Source organism: Lithobates pipiens, unplaced genomic scaffold (assembly GCF_037356315.1).
Source record: "Lithobates pipiens isolate NorthernLeopardFrog02 unplaced genomic scaffold, aLitPip1_a1.2 Scaffold_8, whole genome shotgun sequence".
Classification (NCBI taxonomy): Eukaryota; Metazoa; Chordata; class Amphibia; order Anura; family Ranidae; genus Lithobates; species Lithobates pipiens.
Window position 1 is genome coordinate 33,352,229 of NW_027507903.1, and position 25,226 is coordinate 33,377,454.

At 44.3% G+C, this 25,226-nt stretch overlaps 1 protein-coding gene and 1 non-coding gene across 2 annotated transcripts in view; one reads left to right on the forward strand and one right to left on the reverse strand.

Moving 5' to 3' along the window:
• Nucleotides 1-25,226, forward strand: part of AGBL1 (AGBL carboxypeptidase 1) — a 1,055,086-nt gene that overhangs the window by 644,743 nt on the left and 385,117 nt on the right. Inside the window, exons 20-21 of the mRNA XM_077473970.1 lie at nt 19,576-19,707; nt 22,167-22,343. Of these exons, the coding sequence (XP_077330096.1) occupies nt 19,576-19,707; nt 22,167-22,343 (309 nt within the window). The remainder of the gene's footprint in view (nt 1-19,575; nt 19,708-22,166; nt 22,344-25,226) is intronic.
• On the reverse strand, nt 952-1,070 carry LOC143964734 (5S ribosomal RNA). Its single transcript, XR_013271206.1, has one exon. It is a non-coding gene; the product is annotated as a 5S ribosomal RNA (ribosomal RNA).

The following is a 25,226-nucleotide window of genomic DNA, read 5'->3' on the forward strand; positions in this document are numbered from 1 at the left end:
CATTCCCCCACGTCGCTGGACCCTAGGACAGGTAAGTGTCCGATTATTAAAAGTCTGCAGCTGCAGTATTTTTTTTTTTTTTTAATTATAAAAACATATTTAATACAGGCAACTCAAATTTTGGATGTGATGTATGGGCATTCAGTCACTTTAAAAGCTGAGCATGGATGTGGTCATCTGATAGTCCATCAAGCTGAGGCGTTGTAGCCGCTAACAGCCAGAAAGTGGCACAGACGCCAGCTATGGAGCGCAGTTCAAAGCAGAACGAGGTCTGGAGCGCAGGAGGAGAGAGATGACGTCAGGAGGGGGGTGCGACCGGTTTCGTGAGCGTGCAGGCTGAGATCGTATGACAGCCGCGCTCCTTCATCAAGCAAGTGGGACAACTACAAAGACTGATATATATTGGCCATGCACAGGAGAAGGGGAAGAAGTAATATAGTACAAGAGAGCACTTAAAGTACAGGTGCAGAGGATTACAAATCTTAATTGCATCTAAAAAAAAAAAAAATAAGCATATGCAATTAAGATTTGTAATCCTCTGCACCTGTACTTTAAGTGCCCTCTTGTAGTATATTACTCCTTCCCCTCTTCCTCTTACCTTTGTGGCTGGTGCTGGCATTGCCAGGAGTAGCCTGGGCCACCTCTGCCCCGGACATCTCCTGCTGAGGATCGCAGTGGTCCCACCTTCCTGAGACACTCACTGACCCCTCCAGCATTACAGGCTCGCACAAGTCAGAGGCTGGCCTTCTATCATAGACCGTGGCTGGAATCGGAAGCCTCGTCCCCGGCAGAATTGCAACCCCCCACCGAATGTGACGTCATCACACCCTCAGCCTAGTCTCGAGCTCCCTCACTGTCCACACGAAACGCAGGGAGGAACAGTGCAGCTCCAGCAATGCCCCCTGGACAGAATGATGGCGGGCCCCCAAAGCTTCTTCCCCACCTACCTTAAGCCTACAGCACCTGGTATTCCCATGTGGTCTCCCATCCAGGTACTAACCAGGCCTGACCCTGCTTAGCCTCTGAGATCAGATGAGATCGGGCGCGTTCAGGGTGATGTGGCCGTAGGCTGTAGAAAAATATGAACACAATTTATACACTGGGGGGAGAACCTCTGAGGCAATCTAGGAATGGAAAAGGACCTGGGGGTCCTAGTAGATGATAAGCTCAGCAATGGATTGCAATGCCAAGCTGCTGCTAACAAAGCAAACAGAATATTGGCATCCATTAAAAAGGGGATTAACTCAAGAGATAAAACAACAAGGCTCTGGTCCGGCCACACCTAGAGTATGCTGTCCAGTTCTGGGCACCAGTCCTCAGGAAGGATGTACTGGAAATGGAGCGAGTACAAAGAAGGGAAACAAAGCTTAATAAAGGGTCTGGAGGATATTAGTTATGATGAAAGGTTGCGAGCACTGAACTTTTTCTCTCTAGAGAAGAGACTCTTGAGAGGGGATATGATTTCAATATAAAAATACTGTACAGGTGACCCCACAATAGAGATAAAACTTTTTCGTGAAAGGGAGTTTAACAAGACTCGTGGCCACTCTACATAGAGGGTTCTTTACTGTAAGAGTGGCAAGGATGTGGAATTCCCTTCCACAGGATGTGGTCTCAGCGGGGCACATCGATAATTTCAAGGAACTATTGGATAAGCACCTGAACGACCGCAACATATAGGGGTATACAATGTAATACTGACATATAATCATACACATAGGTTGAACTTTGATGTCTTTTTTCGACCTCACCTACTCTGTAACTATGTAACTATGATGTCTCCCCACCAGAGGAAACACTGACACGGAGGGTCCAGTGGGGCAGGAGGGGCTTAAATCTTGAAGCTAAGGCGGTATTTCCTGTGAATCAAGGAGCCGAGGTCTCTCAAAGGTGGATGTCCTGAAAGACAATTAGGGAATTTTTTTTACCTAAAATTAAAATGATTGTAAAGTCCCGTTTAAAAAAAAAAAAAACAACAAACATGTTATACTTACCTTCACTGTGCAGTTGGTTTTGCACAGAGCAGCATGGATCCTCCTCTTCTTGAGTCCCTCTGCTCACATCTCCTAGCCCCTCCATCCTGTCGAGTGGCCCCACAGCAAGCAGCTGAATGCATTAAGAGGAAAAAACCTTCTGCCTTTACAACTCCTTTAAACTTTAACTGATTAATTAGTGGTAATTAACATATAGAAATGTTTAAAAAATGATCACACTCACTACCTTCTGTAGCAGTACCCCCGTAGGAGTCGCTGAAGTTAGGGTTCCCAACTGTTGCACAGCCAGTCACATAGCATTTCTGTTATTCATTCCAACTCAGAAAATAGCCCTTGACTTGTTTGTTGTAGTTTTTTTTTTTTTATTAGAGGATGATGACTTGGTTGGGGTTTGGGAATTATGGGATTCCCAACTTGAAAATGTTCAAAACACTAAACCAGGGACAACTTTCTCCCTATTTACAAAAAGGTCCTCTTCTTCCTTCTACCTGCACAAACTTTGTTTCCTAAGTTCAGCAGGATCCTTCCAGGCCTGCTTTTGTGAGCTCCCAGCCAAGGTAAATCCCCTCCCTGGCAGGGGTCCCTCAAGGGCCATCGACAGCCTCTCCTCGGCACTGCTTCTTCATTTTCAACCTGACTATCTTAATGGCATGACCCATGTCTATTTGTGGGTTGTCCTAGTTCCCTGGCAGCTCACTTCTGGGGATTGGCTGAGAGCCCATAAATATTCAAGGCAGCTTCTTCTAACCTCCGCCCACTAGTTCTAGAAAGTTCTCCAACTTTCCAGATACCAGGGGGAGGCACCAGAGAGCTGCCAGGGTGAGTCATCCAGGCCTGGCCTCTAGTAATGGCTTCTAGTAACCCTGACCCAATTCAGTGACTTAGGTTTATCCCTGCCCAGAAAATGCTTTTACCTACTCTCACTTCTAATAGCACACACTAGAGGGTGCTACACCTCTTTTACCGGAGAAATTCTTTAAACATTTTGAGGACCCGATACAATCATATTATAGAAGTCCTGAGCTAATTAACTAAGGACACGCCAGTACCATCAACTGGTGTTTGTTCTTCTGTTTGCTTAGAAAATGCCACTGCATGCTGCATTATGCTTTGGAAATGCAAAAAATGATCAGTGCTGTATGACTGGATAGTAAAGTGTAAGGTCACCTTTAGATATATTTATAACTTTAGACAGGATTTAGATGAATTATTTAAAGAAAACAAATTGCAGTGGAAAATTTCTTGTTATGATTGCCTTTGTGTTTCCAGTGATTACTTTACCCTTCCGTTCATTTTTTTTTCTTAGTTCATACTGTGTTGGTGGGGTTTCTTCTGCACATAGGCTAGATTAGATTTTGTACAGTTTTAGCAAATATACAGCCCCAACATGAGGGCTGAGAGCAATTGCATATTCCTGGTAGGTATTAAGTGCCTGGAGAATATCCCAGTGTTATAGTTCAGCATTACCCATTCTCTAGACTTTTCAGCTCTCTCGAAACAGCTTGCCCCGAGGCCACAGGACATTGTCAATATATTTTAGTATGAGGAGTATTGATCTCTTTGCTGTCCTACCTGGGCTGCCATTGTATGAAAGGACGATATAAGACTGATTTCTTTTTATCCTTAAAAATTTATTTCAGCTAACAAGCAGTACCAAATATATTTTTATCCTCTGAGGGGAAAAGAATTTCTTTGAGGTTCTTCAAGATTACAATGGATGGCTGATAATCATAACATTGGTGTAAGAGTTCAATGGCAGTAATGATAGTGACTACTCGGGGTTAGAAAATGTATAAAACCTCTGTTGTGCTTAGTAATCTGTAAATTATCAGGCACTCTGGTTGCATTGACTATAAAAGTCTGCTGCTACAGGGAACTCATTTTAGGGATATATATCAAGCAAATATGCAACAAAATGAGAACCGCTCACTTCATAAGGTTTATGGAACCGTTTATTTTTATTTTTTTTGTAGATTTGCAACCAATTAAATGGCCTCTGCACATCACACTGTATCATTGAGGTATATGGGAATCTGCGGCTTGTATGCGATATGTGATTCAAGCGCAAATCAATACACATGTTGTAAAGGGTGCTCAAAATTTTGAGGGGGGGCAGCCTCCTCACTTGTACTAGCACATGAAACCCTCGCCTGGATGGGTTGGACGCCATCCATGTCCAAGCAGCCACCCCACCCCCTCCATGGGAGACAGATGGGAATCGGAATGGTGTGGGCTCCAGGAAGCTGCCCCTGGCCCCCTCCCTCAGACAGGTTGGACGCCATCCATGTCCTTACCTTAGGAGGTGGTGTTGGATCCGAGGTAGGGCTCCTGGAAGCTGCCCCTCCACCTGCTGCAGCTTGCCCTGACACTGGGCCTTTGCTTCTCCTCCCAGCTGAATAGGAAGTGGGTCCTGAGACCCGATTGGCTGGGAGTCCTAAGACTCCCAGCCAATCGGGCCTTAAGACCCGCTTCCTTATTGGCCGGGAGGAGAATCAGGAAGACAATAGTGAATATTGATGCGCTATGGTCACACAAAGTTGCCAAAGTTTAAAGCCAATTAGAGACTTAGGTTCTAATCACATGCTTAAAATAAATAAATTAAAAAATAAATTGAAATCCATGCATCCGGCACCCTGCATGTAGATTATATATATGTGTATATATATATATATATATATATATATATATATATATATATATATATATATATATATATATAGTGACACTAAAGTCTTGTTTGTTTTTTGCCTAAAATTAACAAATATGTTATGCTTACCTGCTCTGTGCAGTTGGTTTGGCACAGAGCAGCCCAGATCCTCCTCTTCTCGGATCCCCCTGGCCCCACCCTCGTGATGAGTGTCCCTTGCTATGGGGGCACCAGGGCCAAGTTACCTGGCCCCTCTCTCTCCTCATTGGCTCACTAACATTGTTTGAGAGCAGCGGGAGCCAATGGTGCTGCTGCTGGGTCTCAGCCAATGAGGAGGGAGCCGAGTCTCCCCTTCAACATTGCTGGGTAGCGATGGGCTTAGGTAAGTATTAGGAGGGTTCAGGGGGGCTGCTGCACACATAAGGTGTTTTATCCTAATGCTTAGATTGCATTAAGATACAAAAATACACTATATTGTCAAAAGTATTGGGACTCCCGCCTTTACACGCACATGAACTTTAATGGCATCCCAGTCTTAGTCCGTAGGGTTCAATATTGAGTTGGCCCACCCATTGCAGCTATAAAAACTTCAACTCTTCTGGGAAGGTTGTCCACAAGGTTTAGGATCGTGTCTATGGGAATGTTTGACCATTCTTGGAGCTTGTTATATCTTTATGATTCTTTAATAACGTACACATATGGGCTTATTTTGTAAGCCACATACTAACTAGTTTTAATTTTTTTAACCACATTGCCTTAAAAAAATTTACAGTATTACAAGCATTTTAATTTTAAAATGTAATTAATAAATATTGAGCAATATTTTCCAAATAGTGTTTTAAAATATACTTTTTTATTAGCAGACTTGCTGAATAAAAGTTATTTTCATTTTTAGCCATGACCCAAGAGCATATTTCAAACTTATTCTGCTTACACTAAAACTCTTGAGAGAGAAACTGTTCTTAAAATCTTTGTTTGATTTTCATCATTTCATTATTTTAGGAACCTAAACTGCTGTTGGTTACCCAGGTAGACTTTATAATAGGCAGAAACTGCTCTGCACAATGGCATATGGAGAATTTCCAACCAGAGCCTGCATCAGCTCATTTTTAACTGTCTCTGGAGTATTATTACCCTCTCTTTATTCTTTATTTAGATGTTCCCCGAAGGAACTCCTCACAAGAAGGCTTCTCTGCTTTTCTCACTTAGGGAATACAAACTAAAAGGAAAGATAGCTTAAAATTTGTAAACCTAGTAAAAAATTATGTATTTTGTTCCTTATTTTACCTGATACGGTCACTGCAACATTTATGAAAGTAAATTTTAATCATATAATAGAGTTTTCTAATTAGTAATGGTGTTCCTGTTTGAGTAAAAGTGAATTTGTTCCAGAAAGTCTCATATTTGATTGGGGAACCGGATAAATGCGACATTCGAGGGATAATTCAATGGGCTATCCCAAAATACCCTGGGCATCCACGCAGCCAATTAGCAGCCAGGAATGAGCAGAAACATGGAATACTATATGGGGAAAAACATGTCTCTGTCATAGACTTTGAACGCCATGTATTTTGGTGACAGGCATCCTATTGGATGCCCACAATCACCTGGAACTTGGGCCCACCTAGGGGGCTTTAAATGCCAGTTATTTTACAGTCACCAGGGATTCAAAGCTTGGTGGTCTAACTAGTTAGATCAGTGCTCTGCTGAGGCGATAGATAGGATGTTTGTAGGGAGGTAGATCATTTTTACCTCTGTGTGGGGCATATTCTACAGAATTTGTAGAATATTAGAACTTAGTAGACATGTGCATTCGTTTTCATCCGAATACATTTTCGTCCAAATTTCAGGTATTTTCGTTTTCATTTTGACAAACGATAATGAAAGTGCAGAATCCGAAAAACAAAAGATCTGACATAAATAAATGCTTTATTTTCATTTTCGTTGTTACAACAGTTCGATATAGAATAGGAGATTCGACGTGACTCTGACTATAACAATCTGTGTCTATTGAACCTGTGGTCGAATGTGCCTAACCTTACCTCTGACACTGTGAGACTTAGACCATTCATTCAACATGAACAACAGGGATTCGACAAAGCAACGAAAAACACACACGTTTATAATAATATTCAACGGAGCATTGAAACTGTACGACGCTGCAATCGTACCTTTCCAGAGTCAAATGCTCCACCTATAGGCTATATAGAGTTTAGCAGCTCTGTCAAATCTTCTTTATACATTCGACAGACACCATAAGCCTTCAAACACAGATTCGACCTTAATTCATGTGGATTTTTGGACGAATGCAATTTTTTAACAAAAAACTAAATAAATAAAAACGAATTTCTGGAGTAACTAAATACATTTATTTTTTGGACGAAAACTAAATTCCGAAACAAAATATTTCACTCTGCACAGGTCTAGAACTTAGTAGTACTGGCAGAGTCTTTTAGGCAGGGACTAGTACTGAATATGTATATTGTAAACCAGTGGTCATCAACTCTGTCCTCAGGGCCCACTAACAGGCCAGCTTTTATGTATTACCTTGGGGGAGATGCAGACTAGAATACTGCAATCACTGAGCAGCAAATGATATCACTTGTGATGTATTTCAGTTGTCTTGCAAACCTGGCCTGTTAGTAGGCCCCTTGGTGAGCCGTCATAGCTATACGTCGGCTCACTTTCAGACAACTAGGGTCTGACCGCCGGGCACTCATGATCGCTCCACATAGAGACAGAACCGAGTTCTGTCAATGTAAGCAGACAGATCTGTCAGGGGAGAGGAGACTGATCTGTTGTTCATATTAAGTATGAACAACGATCTGTCTCCTCACCCAGGCAGTCCTATCCCCCTACAGTTAAAATCACTCCCTAGGTCACAGAGTTAACCCCTTGATCGCCCCCTAGTGTTAACCCCTTCCCTGCCAGTGACATTTATACAGTAATCAGTGCATTTTATAGCACTGATCGCTCTATAAATGGCAATGGTCCCAAAAAAGTGTCAAAAGTGTCCAATCTGTTCCCCACAATGTCGCATCCCCGTTAAAAATCGCAGATCACCGCCATTACTAGTAAAGAAAAAAAACAATCAATAAAAATGCAATAAATATAGCCCCAATTTTGTAGACGCTATAACTTTTGTGCAAACCAATCAATATACCCTTATTGCGATTTTTTTTTACCAAAAATATGTAGAAGCATACATATTGACCTAAACTGAGGAAGAAATTAGTTTTTTAACATTTTTTTAGGGGTATTTATTATAGCAAAAAGTAAAAAATATTATTTTCATTTCAAAATTTTCGGTCGTTTTTGTTTGTAGCTCAAAAAATAAAAACCCGCAGAGGTGATCAATTACCACCAAAAGAAAGCTCTATTTGTGGGGAAAAAAAGGACACCAATTTTGTTTTTGAATCGCAAAAAATGGCCTGGTCATTAAGGGGGCAAATCTTCTGGGGCTGAAGTGGTTAAAGGCCCCAAACAATTCTTTCTAACTTCCTTCTTCGCTCCGCTGGGGCAAAACAAAGCATAATACATGGTCTCTAGTAAAGGTCTGGGGCCAGAAGAGTAATCACAGGAAGGTCCCACCTATATTATATTTGGAAACAATTACCTTTACTTTTCCACATTGCTTTGTTCTGTGGGACTTATTTCTACTACATTTGCAATTGCTTAATATTAGATCAGGCACCGAGCACCAGTTATGCTTGCACCCCATTGCCATACAATATTTTACTGTTCAGTAGTACTTTGTTTTGTACAATTTATTTCTACCAAATTTTTGATAGTGCAGAACATTAGACCAGGCATTGAGCACCAGTTCTGCTTGTTTGCACAGTATTGCCATAAACTACCCTTGCGTTTCATCATTGCTTTGTGCTGTGGGGCTTATTATACTACATTTGTAGCATATTAGACCCGGCATTCAGCACTAGTACTGCATGTTCAGCACAGTATGGTTGGATTGTAAATGACTGTACTTGATTATTGCTGTGTGTTCTGGGGCTTATGCTTCAGTAGTTAGACCATAATAGAAAAGGCAGAACTGCTAGATTTGTACAGAGCTAGCTTTTGTTGTTACAACTTTGGGGTTGATTTACTAAAGGCTGTGCACTTTGCAAAGTGCAGTTGCATTCTTCATGTGCAGTTGCTCCAGAGCTTAGTAAATGAGATAAAGCTTCATCTTGCAAAGAGTACCCAATCACGTGCAATGGACATTAAAAAAAGCAGCATTTTTGCTTACACATGATTGGGTGATGAAAGTCAGCAGAGCTTCTGCTCATTTACTAAGCTGTGGAGCAACTGCACTTGCAGAGTGCAACTTCACTTTGCAAAGTGCATAGTCTATTTTCCTTTAGTGAATCAACCCCTTTATGTTACTGTTAGGCCTCATGCACACGAGACGCAGTTAAACGCGCGTTCAGATGCAGTTGGACAGTTTTTTCAACTGCACCTGAACTCATTCAATGTTATCCTATGTGTCCATGCACACAGTCTAGTTTTTTTCCGTTTATATGCAGTTGCGTTTAATCTCGTTTTTCCAGAAGCAAAAAAATGCGTTCAGAAACAAAAATTTCTGCGTTTCAGACGCAAAACGCGGCAAAACGCGGCTAAACGGCCGCGTTTGCGTTTATATGCGTTTTTAAAGGTGACCTTTTTTTTTACATTAAAAATCTCAAAAATGATTGCAAATGATGAAAAACCATTAGAAAAATATTTTAAACAATTGCAATTGCAAGTGGACAATCCACAACTTGTGGCAAGTGACGTGGCAAGTGGACAATCCACAGGTGGCAAGTGATGTGGCAAGTGGACAATCCACAACTTGTGGCAAGTGACGTGGCAGGTGAAGTGGCAAGTGACGTGGAAAGTGGACAATCCACAACTTGTAGCAGGTGACGTGGCAAGTGACCTGGCAGGTGACGTGGCAAGTGGAAAATCAACAACTTGTGGCAGGTGACTGGCATGTGACGTGGCAAGTGGACAATCCATAACTTGTGGCAGGTGACGTGGCAAGTGACGTGGCAAGTGGACAATCCACTTGTGGCAAGGGACGTGGCAAGTGACGTGGCAAGTGGACAATCCACTTGTGGCAGGTGATGTGGCAAGTGACGTGGCGAGTGGACAATCCACAACTTGTGGCAGGTGATGTGGCAAGTGACGTGGCAAGTGGACAATCCACTTGTGGCAAGGGACGTGGCAAGTGACGTGGCAAGTGGACAATCCACTTGTGGCAGGTGATGTGGCAAGTGGCGTGGCGAGTGGACAATCCACAACTTGTGGCAGGTGACGTGGCAGGGGACGTGGCAAGGACCGTGGCAAGTGGACAATCCATAACTTGTGGCAGGTGATGTGGCTGGTGACGTGGCAAGTGGACAATCCACATCTTGTGGCAGGTGACGTGGCAGGTGACGTGGAAAGTGGTGTGGCAAGTGGACAATCCACAACTTGTGGCAGGTGATGTGGCTGGTGACGTGGTAAGTGGACAATCCATAACTTGTGGCAGATGGCATGGCAGGTGACGTGGAAAGTGGACAATCCACATCTTGTGGCAAGTGACGTGGCAGGTGATGTGGCAAGTGACGTGGCAAGTGGACAATCCACAACTTGTGGCAGGTGACGTGGCAGGTGATGTGGCAAGGGATGTGGCAGGTGATGTGACAAGTGGACAATCCACATCTTGTGGCAAGTGACGTGGCAGCTGACGTGGCAAGTGACGTGGCAGGTGACGTGGCAAGTGACATGGCAAGTGGACAATCCACATCTCGTGGCAAGTGACGTGGCAGGTGATGTGGCAAGTGACGTGGCAAGTGGACAATCCACAACTTGTGGCAGGTGACGTGGCAGGTGATGTGGCAAGTGACGTGGCAGCTGACGTGGCAAGTGACGTGGCAAGTGGACAATCCAAAACTTGTGGCAGGTGACGTGGCAAGTGACGTGGCAGGTGACGTGGCAAGTGATGTGGCAAGTGGACAATCCACAGCTTGTGGCAGGTGACGTGGCAAGTGAACAATCCACAACTTGTGGCAGGTAACGTGGCAAGTGACATGGCAGGTGATGTGGCAAGTGACGCGGCAAGTAGACAATCCACAACTTGTGGCAGGTGATGTGGCAAGTGACGTGGCAGGTGATGTGGCAAGTCACGTGGCAAGTGGACAATCCACAACTTGTGGCAGGTGATGTGGCTGGTGACGTGGCAAGTGGACAATCCACAGCTTGTGGCAGGTGGCATGGCAGATGACGTGGAAAGTGGACAATCCACATCTCGTGGCAAGTGACGTGGCAGCTGACGTGGCAAGTGACGTGGCAAGTGGACAATCCAAAACTTGTGGCAGGTGACGTGGCAAGTGACGTGGCAGGTGACGTGGCAAGTGATGTGGCAAGTGGACAATCCACAGCTTGTGGCAGGTGACGTGGCAGGTGACGTGGCAAGTGAACAATCCACAACTTGTGGCAGGTGACGTGGCAAGTGACGTGGCAGGTGATGTGGCAAGTGACGCGGCAAGTAGACAATCCACAACTTGTGGCAGGTGATGTGGCAAGTGACGTGGCAGGTGATGTGGCAAGTCACGTGGCAAGTGGACAATCCACAACTTGTGGCAGGTGATGTGGCTGGTGACGTGGCAAGTGGACAATCCACAGCTTGTGGCAGGTGGCATGGCAGATGACGTGGAAAGTGGACAATCCACATCTCGTGGCAAGTGACATGGCAGCTGACGTGGCAAGTGACGTGGCAAGTGGACAATCCAAAACTTGTGGCAGGTGACGTGGCAAGTGACGTGGCAGGTGACGTGGCAAGTGATGTGGCAAGTGGACAATCCACAGCTTGTGGCAGGTGACGTGGCAGATGACGTGGCAAATGAACAATCCACAACTTGTGGCAGGTGACGTGGCAAGTGACGTGGCAGGTGATGTGGCAAGTGACGCGGCAAGTAGACAATCCACAACTTGTGGCAGGTGATGTGGCAAGTGACGTGGCAGGTGATGTGGCAAGTCACGTGGCAAGTGGACAATCCACAACTTGTGGCAGGTGATGTGGCTGGTGACGTGGCAAGTGGACAATCCACAGCTTGTGGCAGGTGGCATGGCAGATGACGTGGAAAGTGGACAATCCACATCTCGTTGCAAGTGACGTGGCAGGTGATGTGGCAAGTGACGTGGCAAGTGGACAATCCACAATTTGTGGCAGGTGACGTGGCAAGTGATGTGGCAAGTGGACAATCCCCAGATTTGTGGCAAGTGACGTGGCTGGTGGACAATCCACAACTTGTGGCAGGTGCCGTGGCAAGTGACACGGCAAATGCAAGTGTACAACTGCTCTCTATGCTGCTGCTGCTCACTCTGATCAAAATAGCAGAAATAGTTAAAAAAAATGCTTTGGGAGCTTGGGGAGGGTCTACATGATGTTATCTTTATAAACGCGTTTAAACGCAAACGCATCTAAACGCGTCTAAACGCGGCATGCAAACGCGGCAAAACGCGCATTTCTAAACGCGCGTTTCAGCTTTTTTTTAACAGAGGTTTCATCTGCGTCTCGTGTGCATGAGGCCTTAAAACAAAGCACAGAACTTAGGGGGTTATTTACAAAAGGAAAATCCACTTTGCACTACAAGTGCAAACTACATGTGCAAAGTGCATTTGAAATTGCACTTGGAAGTGCAATAAATCTGAGGGGTAGATCTGAAATGAGGGGAAGCTCTTTTATTTTATTATCCAATCATGTGCAAGCTAAAATGCTGTTTTTTATTTTCCTTGTATGTCCCCCTCGGATCTACAGTGACTTTACTTCCAAGTGCACTTTAGTGCAATTTCAAGTGCACTTTGCACTTGTAGTGCAAAGTGGATTTGCCTTTAGGAAATAACCTCCAAAGTCTACATATATTTTCACACCCACATTCCATCCAATTGTAAGGAGGATCTGTAATTTTTATTTTTTTTTGGTGTCTGACTTGTGCCTACTTGGGCCAGGCGTATGGTATTGAGCCCGAGGGCACTTTTCTTCCTTGGAAGATTTAAGGATCCTTGCAATATACATTTTTCTTAGCACATAGGCAGATATGCCTGCGCTGAGTCCATTGAAATATCTGCTATAGAAAGTTCTTTCATCGCTGGGTGGGATTTTTGTTGATTACGTTATGGAACGATGCCTTAAAGTGGTTGTAAACCCTTACAAATCACTTTGACCTACAGGTAAGCCTAGATTAAGGCTTACCTGTAGGTCCAAGAAATATCTCCTAAACCTATACGGTTTAGGAGATATTTACAAAAAGACAGCCAGCGCTGTCTACGGCGCATGCGCCGCAGACAGCGGTGCGCAGGCGCACTGGGCAGGCCGCAGATCGCGGCGATATGCCGCGAGTGTCGGCTCCCGTGCGCATGCGTGGGAGTGACGTCATCGCTGCTCCGGCGAATCACAGCGCCGGAGCAGCGAGACCCGGAAGTCGCTCCGGGATCCATGGCAGCGGCGGACATGTAGACGGAGGACCGTTTCGGGGGCTTCGTTCTCGGGTAAGTTATTCATAATGAGCTAGTATGCTATGCATACTAGCTCATTATGCCTTTACCTTGCAGGTTCCTTTTTTTTTATTTGATTTTTCAACTGCCTTTACTTCCTCTTTAATATTCAGAATGTCATAAAGGAACATACATTGATACTGTGGGGTTGAGTTATTAAAACTGGGGAGTGCAAAAACTGGTCCAGCTCAGCATAGAAACCAATCAGCTTCCAGGCTGACGTTAGAAGCTGATTGGCTACCATGCACAGCTGCATCAGATTCTACACTCCTCAGTTTTAGTAAATCAACCCCTATATCTGTAACTGAATGTTATATTTCATCAAGCCATAACAGGCTGTTGGGCTTTCCATATGAACAGTATTAGCTATATACTTGTATGGATAGGCTGCACTAATGTGGGGTGCTTTTATTTGAGCCATTTGGTGCAGTGGGGTTTATTTACTAAAACTGGAGCACTCAGAATCAGGTGCAGCTATGCATGGTGGCCAATCAGCTTCTAACTTCAGCTTGTTCAATTAGACTTTGGCAATAAAACCTGGAAGCTGATTGGTTTCTCTGCAGAAGTGAGCCTGATTTTGCACTCTCCAGCTTTGGTAAATAAACCCCAGTGCGTTTTATACAATGATTTCAATAAGTTATTGTATTTTAATGTTTAATTGTGGTCTCCATGTGGTACCAGTAAAGTATGCCTAAAATACTTTTTTGACGTGTTGCAACAAGTTATTGTTACTGTTCTTGAAAAAAAAAAAAGTACATCATTTAGTGTGCGCACAGTTGTAGTCACACAATACAGGCATACTCCACTTTTAAGTACACAATGGGGTTTATTTACTAAAGCTGGAAAGTGCAAAATCGGACTCACTTCTGCATAGAAACCAATCAGCTTCCAGGTTTTATTACCAAAGCTCAATTGAACAAGCTGGGGTTAGAAGCTGATTGGTTTCTATGCAGAAGTGAGCGTGATTTTGCACTTTCCAGCTTTAGTAAATAAACCCCATTGTGTACTTAAAGTGGGGTATGCCTGTATACAGTGGCGTAACTAGAACCTTCAGGGCCCCGATGCAAGAAACCATGAAGGGCCCCCTGAACCCCAGCCAGGGCCCTTCCCTCCAAGTCCGGCTGTGGAACTCCAGGGCATGGTCACAGGTATGACCTTTGTGAGCCCTGTAGTTCCACCACTGGCATCAGTAGTTTTTTTTTATTTTTTTATTTTTAGGTGCCCCATCTGGCTGGGGAGAACATACATCGGACTGAGCGGCAATGCATGGAGCAAGAGAGGGGTACTCTGAGGAGCCAGCCGAGGACACAGGTCATGTGGGGAATGCACAACTAAAGTGCAGCCAGTGCGATAGTCGAGCATGGAGCTCTGCTAGTCACCCTCCACCTCCAGCCACCCATGTGCATGGTGCACTGGTACCCCTAGCTGCCTATGCTGCTGCCGGCCATATGTAGAGGGGGCTGCATGGGCCCCCTGCAGCACAGGGCCCAGCTGCGGTCGCGACTGCTGCACCCCCTATAGTTACGCCCCTGCCTGTATATCATATATATACAAGGGCTCTAAAATAAAAGACAAAGGGGGCACAACCAGTATCCCAGGTAAAAGAGGATACCAGGTTGAAAATGTCACAGAAAAAAGAGGAAAGAAAATAGAACAAAGAGAAAAGAAATTAGGCGAAGGAAAGGAAAGAAGAGACAAAAGAGGGAAACCAATCCGGCCAAGCCTGACAGTGCCATCCAGATGTATGCAGCAGGTTATGAACACTCCATTCAAAGGAATGATCTCAGAATGTTCGAGTTCATAGATTCAATCTAAGCATACCACGTGGTCGTGAATTCAGAATATCTTTCTTGTAAACTAGCTGTAAACTCTTCCATTCTCAGCCACTCGTTCTCTAACATTTGGCACAGTTGTTGAGTTCCAACATCCAGGTATTAGGGACATAATTGCTGAAAGAAGGAGGCAAAGCAAGCCTTTTTTGGCCACTAACGGGGATTCGGAGAACATGGAAAAACAGAGTAATGCCAGTACTGGCAACATCAGAGAGTTCCTGCCTGTAATATGAGAACACAACTGGAATATTGCTTCCCAAAACAGTTTTATCCGGAAGCAGATCCACCATATATGAAGCATGGTGCCTATTTCTTCTTCACAACACCAGCAATGGTCAGAATAATTTAGCAACATTTTGTGTAGTCCAGCAGGATACATGTACCACCTGGACAATATTTTATAGTTTCTCTCCTGAACATGAGTGAAAAAGCTCAAATTGAATGTAAGATGCAATGGGGGTTATTTACGAACGCAAAATCCATTTTGCACTGAAAGTGCACTTGGAAGTAAAGTCGCTGTAGATCCGAGGGGACGTGCAAGGAAAATAAAAAAACAGTATTTTAGCTTGCACATGATTGGTTGATAAAATCAGCAGAGCTTTCCCTCATTTCAGATCTACCCCTTATGCCGCGTACACACGGGCGGATTGTATGGCCTACTTAGTCCGCCTAAACACATTTCAGCGGACAGTCCGCTCGTGTGTGGGCTTCAGCTGACTTTTTCAGCGTGCAGTCTGGCGTACTAAGTATTTTGGAATTTCCGCAATACTGTCCGTCATACTCTGGTTTCAGCGGACAATCCGCTCGTGAGTAGGCTAGTTCGACGGACTAAGAATGGCGCATGCTCAGAAAGGATTTACACGGCGGAAGGTTGCATTGCTGTGTATTGGACTTCCTATTTCTAGTCCCGTCGTACGTGCTGTACACGTCATCGCGCAAGCTTTCGACGGACTGTTTGTGCATCCGTGTGTGGTCAAGTCCGTTCATTCGAAAGTATGACGGACTGTCCGTCGGATTGTATGACGGACTAAGTAGGCCATACAATCCGCCCGTGTGTACGCGGCTTTAGATTTACAGCGACTGCACTTCCAAGTGCACTTGAAGTGCAAAGTGGATTTGCCTTTCGGAAATAACCCCCAATGGCTTTTCCCAATCCTCAACAGTGAGCGAATGGACCAGCTCTCTCTCCCACTCTCTGTTGAAAAATGGGTGGTTGGGAAACGTGTTAAATTATTCAAAGGGCAATCATATTTTTTAAGACAGAGAGACTTGAAAGGTGTGGGCTGACAGGTTTTTGTTAGTAAGATAGCTGTTTATGCTTTGCCATGCAAATACATTTCCACACGGTACTTTTTTACCCTCAAACTCAAAGGGCTGAAGCTCTAATTTTTGATTACTGTGACTGATGCCTGCTGTGTTCTATTTCTGCTTCTAGCATGCAATCCTTCTTGCAACTACTAAGAAATAAGATTTTTTTTTGTGGAGCAAACCAGTTCACCGCTAATACCGTTTGATAAAAAAGACATTAGTTGAGACTTGCACTCACCGACCATGAATTTAGGCATCTAGACGTGATGAAGACAACTTGCTGAAGTTGAGCATCAGAATGGGATAGAAAAGGGGTTTACGTGACTTTGAACGTGGCATGGTTGTTGGTGTCAGACAGCCTGGTATGAGTATTTCAAAAACTGCTGATCTACTGGGATTTTTATGTATGGCCATCTCTCGGGTTTGCAGACAATTGTCCAAAAAATAGAAAATATCCAGTGAGTGGCAGTTGTGTGGAGGAAAATGCCTTGTTCATGTCATAGGTCAGAGGAGAATGGGCAGACTGGTTCAAAATGACAGAAAGGCAACAGTAACTCAAATTACAACCAAGCTATGCAGAATACCATCTCTGAATGCACAACATATCGAACTTTGAAGTAGATGGGCACCAGCAGCAGAAGACCACACGGGTGCCACTCCTGTCAGCTAAGAACAGAAACTAAGGCTACAATTCACACAGGCTCAACAAAGTTGGACAATAGAAGAATTGAAAAACATTGCCTGGACTGAATAGACTCGATTTCAGCTGCGACATTCAGAGGGCAAGGTCAGAATTTGGCATAAACAACATGAAAGCATGGATCTATCCTGCCTTGTATCAACGGGTCAGGCTGGTGGTGGTGATGTAATGGTGTGGGGGATCTTTTCTTGGCACACTTTGGGCCCCTTAGTACCAATTGAGCATCATATAAATTCCATGGCCTACCTAAGTATTGTTGCTGACCATGTCCATCCCTTTATGACTACAGTGTCCCCCATCTTCTGATGGCTCCTTCCAGCAGGATAATGCACCATGTCACAAAGCTCCAATCATCTCACCACTGGTTTCTTGAATATGATAATGAGGTCACTGTACTCCAATGGCCTCCACATTCACCAGATTTCAATCCAATAGAGCACCTTTGGGATGTGGTGGAACGCTAGATACACATTATGGATGTGCAGCCAACAAATCCGCAACAACTGCGTGATGTCATCATGTCACTATGGACCAAAATATCTGAAGAATGTTTCCAACACCTTGTTGAATCTATGCCATGAAGAATGAATGCAGTTCTGAAGGCTAAAGGGAGTCCAAACCAGTACTAGCAAGGTGCAACTAATAAAGTGGTCGGTGAGTGTATACAACAAGAGGGAAATATTTTAACCACTTGCCGCCCGCCCTATAGGCCATTGACGGCGGCAAAGTGGTTTCATAATCCTGACCGGACGTCATATGACGTGATCAGGATTATGAGCCGCTGCGCGCCCCCGGGGGCGCGCATCGCGGCGATCGTTGTTGCAGGGTGTCAGTCTGACACCCGGCAACTACGATCTCGGTAAAGAGTCTCCGACGGATCAGTGTCCAATCACGGCTGATCACAGTGTAAATGGGAAGAGCCGATCGGCTGCTCCTCTGACAGGGGGGGTCTGTGCTGATCGATTATCAGCACAGCCCCCCCGAGGATGCCCACACTGGACCACCAGGGACACCACCAGACCACCAGGGAAAGGGTAATCCTCCCTAGACCACCAGGGATGCCAGTCAGCACAATGGGTGCCAATCAGTGCCCATAATGGATGCCAATCAGTGCCCACAATGGGCATCACGGATTGGCATACATTATTGTTTGGCACTGATTGGCATCCATTACTATAGTATAACACCAATGCCGCCTATGAGTGCCCACCTGTGCTGCCTATGAGTGCCCACCTGTGCTGCCTATGAGTGCCCACCTGTGCTGCCTATGAGTGCCCACCTGTGCCGCCTATCAGTGCCCACCTGTGCCGCCTATCAGTGCCCACCTGTGCCGCCTATCAGTGCCCACCTGTGCCGCCTATCCGTGCCCATCCATGCCCATCTGTGCCGCCTATCCATGCCCATCTGTGCCGCCTATCCATGCCCATCTGTGCCGCCCATCTGTGCCGCCCATCCGTGCCAGCTATCAGTGCCAATTTGTGCCACCTATCAGTGTCCGTCCGTGTTGCCCATCCGTGTTGCCCATCCGTGTCGCCCATCAGTGCCGCCTATCAGTGCCGCCTATCAGTGCCACTTCATTGGTGCCACATTGTTGCCCATCAGTGCCGCCTTATCAGTGCCCATCAGTGTAGCCCCATCAGTGCCCATCAGTGAAGGAGAAAACGTACTTATTTACAAAGTTTTGAAACTGAAACAAAAAAAACATATTTTTTTTCAAAATTTTCGGTATTTTTTTATTTGTAGCACAAAAAATAAAAACCGTAGAGGTGATCAAATACCACCAAAAGAAAGCTCTATTTGTGGGAAAAAAATTATAAAAATTTCATTTGGGTACAGTGTAGCATGACTGCGCAATTGTCATTTAAAGTGCGACAGCGCTGAAAGCTCAAAATTGGTCTGGGCAGGAAGGTGTTTAAGTGGCCTGTATTGAAGTGGTTAATTTGACGGACATTTATTTAAAAATAGTTTTCAGTGTTTCTGATGTGTGTAAACAGAGTTTAAAAAAAAAATATATATATAAAAGGCAAACATATGATGTCGCTGTTGGGAGTCCCACAAGTAACCCTTCGTGATTCCATATCCACATCTACAATGTTGCCCTTGAAGCTGCACAAAATGGCCTACACTGTGGTCATCCCGCTCCATTTAAAAAAAAAAAACAACATTTGGTAGGCTCGTCATGCCATTTTGTTGCATTTGGCTTCTGACTTTTTTATTTATTTTTTACTTCAATCTGGTTCGGATTCTGTGCCTTCTGAACCCTGGACATTTTGGCCTGTTTATTTGAACTGCCCGCAAGTAGCATGACTAATAAATGGAGCTACACCATTGCATGTCTCCCATGTGAATCTTAGAATTCTTGCCTACAGCTAAAAAAATCTGTGCCCTTAAGCTGCAGTATATAAAATGATGTCTGCAGGACATAAAAGCACACTGACTCCAAATGAATTAGAATACATTAAATTAAACAGAAAAGAAGACTCTGTTTGAAAAGTAAAATACATTCATGTTTTTTTTGGAAGTGAGTGCAAAAAAAGGGTAGTTTGTTTTGTATTTAAATGTTATCTTTGTTTGCAGGTTTTCTGTGATTATCATGGCCATTCTCAAAGGAAGAATGTGTTTTTCTATGGATGCAGCATAAAGGAGACCTTGTGGCAAGCTGGATGTGTGGTGGATTCTTCTGTTCTTTTGGAGGATGTTGGATACAGGGTATGTAAGTTCCAGTTATTATGCTAATGTAGTAGTATACTATCATCACAGCTCATTATGTAAACAGCAAACTAAAAAAAGTTTAAGATTCTGAATAATGTAACTGTAAGCCCTTGTACACACGGTCGGAGATTCCGTCAGAATGTTTCCGATCGGAGCGTTTTGTCGGATATTCCGACTGTGTGTGGTCTGCATCGGACTGTTTCCGTCGGAATATCCGTCTGACCAACTTTTCCAACTTGCCGGAAATATTTTCCGACAAAATGCTCCGATTGGACATACTCCGATCATGTGTAGAGAATTCCGATAGGACAAAGTGCCACGCATGCTCAGATGAAATTCCTACACCAAAGCTATTGGCTACTAGCGTGAACATAGTCCCGTCCTAACGAAATAACGTCATCACGTTGGATTTTCGGACAACTTTGTCCGACCGTGTGTATGCAACAGTTTCGGACAAAATCCGTCGGACAAAATCCGACGGTTTTGGTTGTCGGAATCTCCGACCATGTGTACAAGGGCTAAGAGAAGGTCTGCTGTGAGTTTGGGTTTCTCACAACCTGATACCCTACCATCCCTGGATCTGACAACGTGCTTGTTCTAAATGTAATAATTCACCTGCCCTGATCTGTTCTATATTTCAAGGTCTCTGTAACAACCTTTACTGTTGTACCTCTTCATGTATGTACTGTATTTCTTGTTCCCTTTTAGCCCTGGCTCTACGTAGTTTAATATGACCCAACTTCCTAGTTCACCCATTCTTGGTAGTGGCCTCCTTGTTAAAATCAAGTAACCCAGAGCTTAGATTAATTTGGAATCTGGAATACCAGTGCAAGCATATGAAGCATGTAGGCAAGTGCAGTCTGTTTTCTCCACTGTAGGTGGTACTCAACCGGGGTGGTACCACAGTCTGGAGAGGAAGTCAGGAGAATCTTGGTTTCCTTATGATTTCCTGGTCCCTTGGAGCAGTGTTTTGATGTTCTGTTGAAATAACCAACATGTCAAAATCTCCAATTATGTCACTTCCAGTGACTCTCCAGCAGTAGATTTCCACAAGTTGGCTCTACTGCCTATGTGCACGCATGCACCCGACCAAATAACAGAAACCCCATTTGATCTTCCAATCGTCGCAGTGTGCATGCGCAAGGTACGTCACTATCCTTTTTTGAAAACGTGTTGAGTTCTCCAACAGCTGCCAGGGTTTCTATTATTCTGTCGGGCGCACGCACGCGCATGGGCAGTGGAGTCAACTTCATGAAATCTGCTGCTAGAGAGTCACCGGTAGTGACGTAATTGAAGATTTCAACGAGTTGGCTATTTTGACAGAACAGCGGTTGGCAACGCTGCATTCAGGTGACCTCTGGCAGCCATCTTGAGTCAGCATAATCTTTATAAGTCTCTGCCCTCAGGGTTTGGCATTTTTGGAGGTGGCTAGAGTAGGGAAAGAGCACCCATCTGTCAGGGAAAGTGATAGCGGCAGGGAAAGGCTCCAGATCCTGCATGGAAGCCTCCTCTTTGGGATCGGGCATTGGCCAGGCTACATTCAGCCCTCTGAACACAGACACTGTTGGTGCATCTTTACCTGCTATTCTCTGCATCGTATCGAAAAGTGAGTGTTACCCTGGCATGGTGCTCTCCTGTTTTGGTTGTCTGTTCAGTTGAGCCTTTTTTTCAATTCAAAGTTCTTGCTCCTGCAACCGGACTCTGTGTCATTACTTCCAGCACCACACTACACCGACCCACAAGCTCTTATAAGGTGTTTGCTACAGGTGAAAAGAACTGCAAGAGTGATCATCTTGTTCTTAGCTAGGAGGATCCTTATGCCCTGTACACACGGTCAGACTTTCCGGCGGAAAATGTGCGGTCGGATTTTATTGATCGTGTGTGGGCTCCCTCTGACTTTTTCCATTGGAATTTCCGACACAAAGTTTGAGAGCAGGATCTAAAATTTTTCGACAACAAAATCCGATCATTTAAATTCCGATCGCGTGTCGACAAAGTGCCATGCATGCTCAGAATAAATTACGAGACAAAAGCTATTGGCTACTGCCCTCTTTATAGTCCCGTCGTACGTGTTGTACGTCACCTCGTTCTGAATGATAAGATTTTCCAACAACTTTGTGCGGCCGTGTGTATGTAAGACAAGTTTTGGCCGAAATCTGTCGGAAAAAAGTCAGCTTATTCTAGAGCTCTCCACTAAAGATCTTAGTAAATACAACATAGTCATATGCATTAGTTCAAATTTTCGAACTAAAACAAAAACAAATCTATAGTCCCAAGCATAATCATTGGGTCCATGGTTTTGCAGTAGAGAACAGTGTCCTGAAAAACATAGGCTACAAATCTGAATCTAGCTAGGTTCTTTACAGGTGGCTCAAGTGAATACATTAACTATACAGTATATACAAACAGATGCTTTATTACATTCATTACATTCTTTTTTTAAATCTCTATTTTAGACTTTACCTAAAATCCTGGATAAGATTGCTCCTCCGTTCTCAATGGCCCACAGCAGTTTTTTAGTGGAAAAGGCACGAGAGTCTACAGCCCGTGTTGTGGTATGGCGAGAGATGGGTGTCTTAAGAAGCTACACAATGGAGAGTACCTACTGTGGATTCAACCAAGGGCCTTACAAGGTACAGAGCACATCTTGCATGTCCAGAAAAATTATAAACACGACACTTCAGACGCCGTGCCCTTTACATTACTCAAAATAATACAGAAGTGTGAATTAGAGTTGATGAAACCTGCATTACATCAAAGTGGTGGAGACTAGTATGGTTTTATTTAGGGAAACTATCATTTATTTTTTCTATTCTGTTTTTAATTCGGAAGCTTGAGTGATCTGAATAAGGTTAGTTATTCCTCTGATTGATTCACTTAAATGTATAGATTTCAGCTGGAGTCACTAATTTCTTTTTATAAATAACTCGCTTTTAACACGAAGCAGACAGATAAAAAAAAATGGAAAAATATCCTACAGCTCCACCATATACAGTAAATAAATAGAAGAGAACATAATATTAATATGCAAAATTTCTCTTTTACCTGACCATCCAAGTTCATCCACAGGTATAGAGCCAATAACGATACTTGTTTCGGATTTGTATGGATTGCTTTGTGATTGAGCACCTGGACGTTTGCCTCATACACTGAGTGCTTCCCTTCGCTATTTCCCAGATTGGCCTATAAAAAAAGAAAGTATCAGACACCTCTGCATTCTTCAAAAGATCATATGAAATTTGAAGACAGCATTCTTTCTGATCTTCTGTCAAGATTTGAGGCACCATCTTTGTGGAACTATTTCTCATTCACGAATCCTCCATTAGAATCTGCCACGCTGTTTCCCCTTTGCATGTTCAATTCTTCTGCCATCATTCGCACACTCAATCTTCGATCTGAATGTACAAAGGTTTCACACTCTGTACACATTTGCATCCATCATTTGTGCTTTTGGCTGCCCACTTCTTGAGTCATAGTAGACATCTTCCTCCACCCCCCCCCCCCCCCTCCTTAAACCGCCTATGCCAGTGATGGCGAACCTTGGCACCCCAGATGTTTTGGAACTACATTTTCCATGATGCTCAGCTACACTGCAGAGTGCATGAGCATCATGGGAAATGTGGTTCCAAAACATCTGGGGTGCCAAGGTTCGCCATCACTGGCCTACGCCATTCAAGAACACTTGATTTATTTATAGAAGGTTCACCATAAACCTGTTGTAACAGAGTTAAAGTTTCACTCACACTTTTGCCAATTTTCACGCAAAATTTGATGTTAATCCACTACTCCAGATTCCTGTCACTCATTTTCCACAAACATCGCAATGCACACATGTGTTATTTCTTCTACTACTCCATAAAGTCTGTATGTGCCAGCCTGGCCAGTAAAGACAGACAGACATACACCCTTAGCCTGTCCATACACCTGCTATTCCCTGGCAGCACAATGGTCTCCTTGGGCCACAGTGAACCATAGTCAGCCCCCTTTCTAAAAGGGCTGCACAAAATATTTAGGCGGGCACATAAGAAACCACAGTCAAAACTGGGGGGGGCACTAATAATTTTCACCACTAAATCGTACCGCTGTAAAAACTGAATACGTATATAAAAATAAGATTACAAAATACAAGAGTAATGTGGTATGCAATGATACCTTTCTATTGTACTAACCTAACACTATTAACCCCCATCACTGATGTCAGCGGATGCACTATTAGCTCCTAGTATTGGTGTCAGCAGAAGCAAAAACAACTCCCACAAATGTATAGACAGCAGCTCCACAGCAGTGGTAAGTTAGTCTGAGCTTGACTGAGTACACTCAGTGAGGCTAGGCCAAAAGTAAAAAAGGGACATACCTGCAATGGAAGGCAGCAGCAGTCGCCAGTTCATCCATGCAGAGGATGGTGGCTACACAGCACAGCATTCTGTGCTTCTTGGCCCAGGCAAAGCACCTTTTCCCAAAGCAAGTAGTGCTGCGCTCAGTGTGCTGTCTACCTGGTACCATATGTGGATGGCAGAGACATCAGGCATTTGATTTTTGTCAGGATGCACTGGGGGGTTTGTCCCCCCTGACTCCCCCACTTATCTACACCCCTGTCACAAAATCCTCCCACTCTCCCCACAAATACCCCCCAACTCTCCACAAATCCCCCCTCACACTCCACAGATACCCCCATACCCCCACCCACCCTCTCTGCAAATAACCTCCCACACTCTCCCCCCTATCTATGCCCCTGCCACAAATTCCCCCAATCTCCACAAATACCCTCCACTCTCCACAAATACTCCCCACTAATATCCCCTCCCCACTCTGCACAATTACCCCCCCCTGCACTCTCCACAAATTCCCCCCCCCCCCACTCTCCACAAACACACCTCACTCTCCACTTCGGGCTGCTGCAGGATGAGGGGGAGAAGAGAGAGAGCTCCCATATGAGTGACGCTGCCACATCTTCTGTGGGAGAAGGTGGCCCACTGGGTGCAAGGAATGACCTGGGGGGGCAATTCCCCTCTGTAGCAGTGACGCCATTGACTGCACACACCTGTATAATCAGAAGGCTATTTGCTGTCAAAATGTGTTCTCAGGGTTAAAGGTTCCCCTACAAAGCCTCAGAGCTCCAGGACCCATCCCAAGATCTCAGGGCCCCAATCCTGGAGCAAACTGTGGATGGAGACCCTCAGTGACAACAGCCCTGTCACAATATATATATATATATATATATATATATACATATATATATACGGTATCTCACAAAAGTGAGTACACCCCTCACATTTTTGTAAATATTTAATTATATGTGAATATTATATTATATGTGACAACACTGAAGAAATTACACTTTGCTACAATGTAGTACAAGTAGTGAGTGTACAGCTTCTATGGTATCGCTCTCACTCTTTCATACTGGTCACTGGAAGTTCAACATGGCACCTCATGGCAAAGAACTCTCTGAGGATCTGACAAAAATAATTGTTGTTCTACATCAAAATGTCCTAGGCTATAAGAAGATTGCCAAG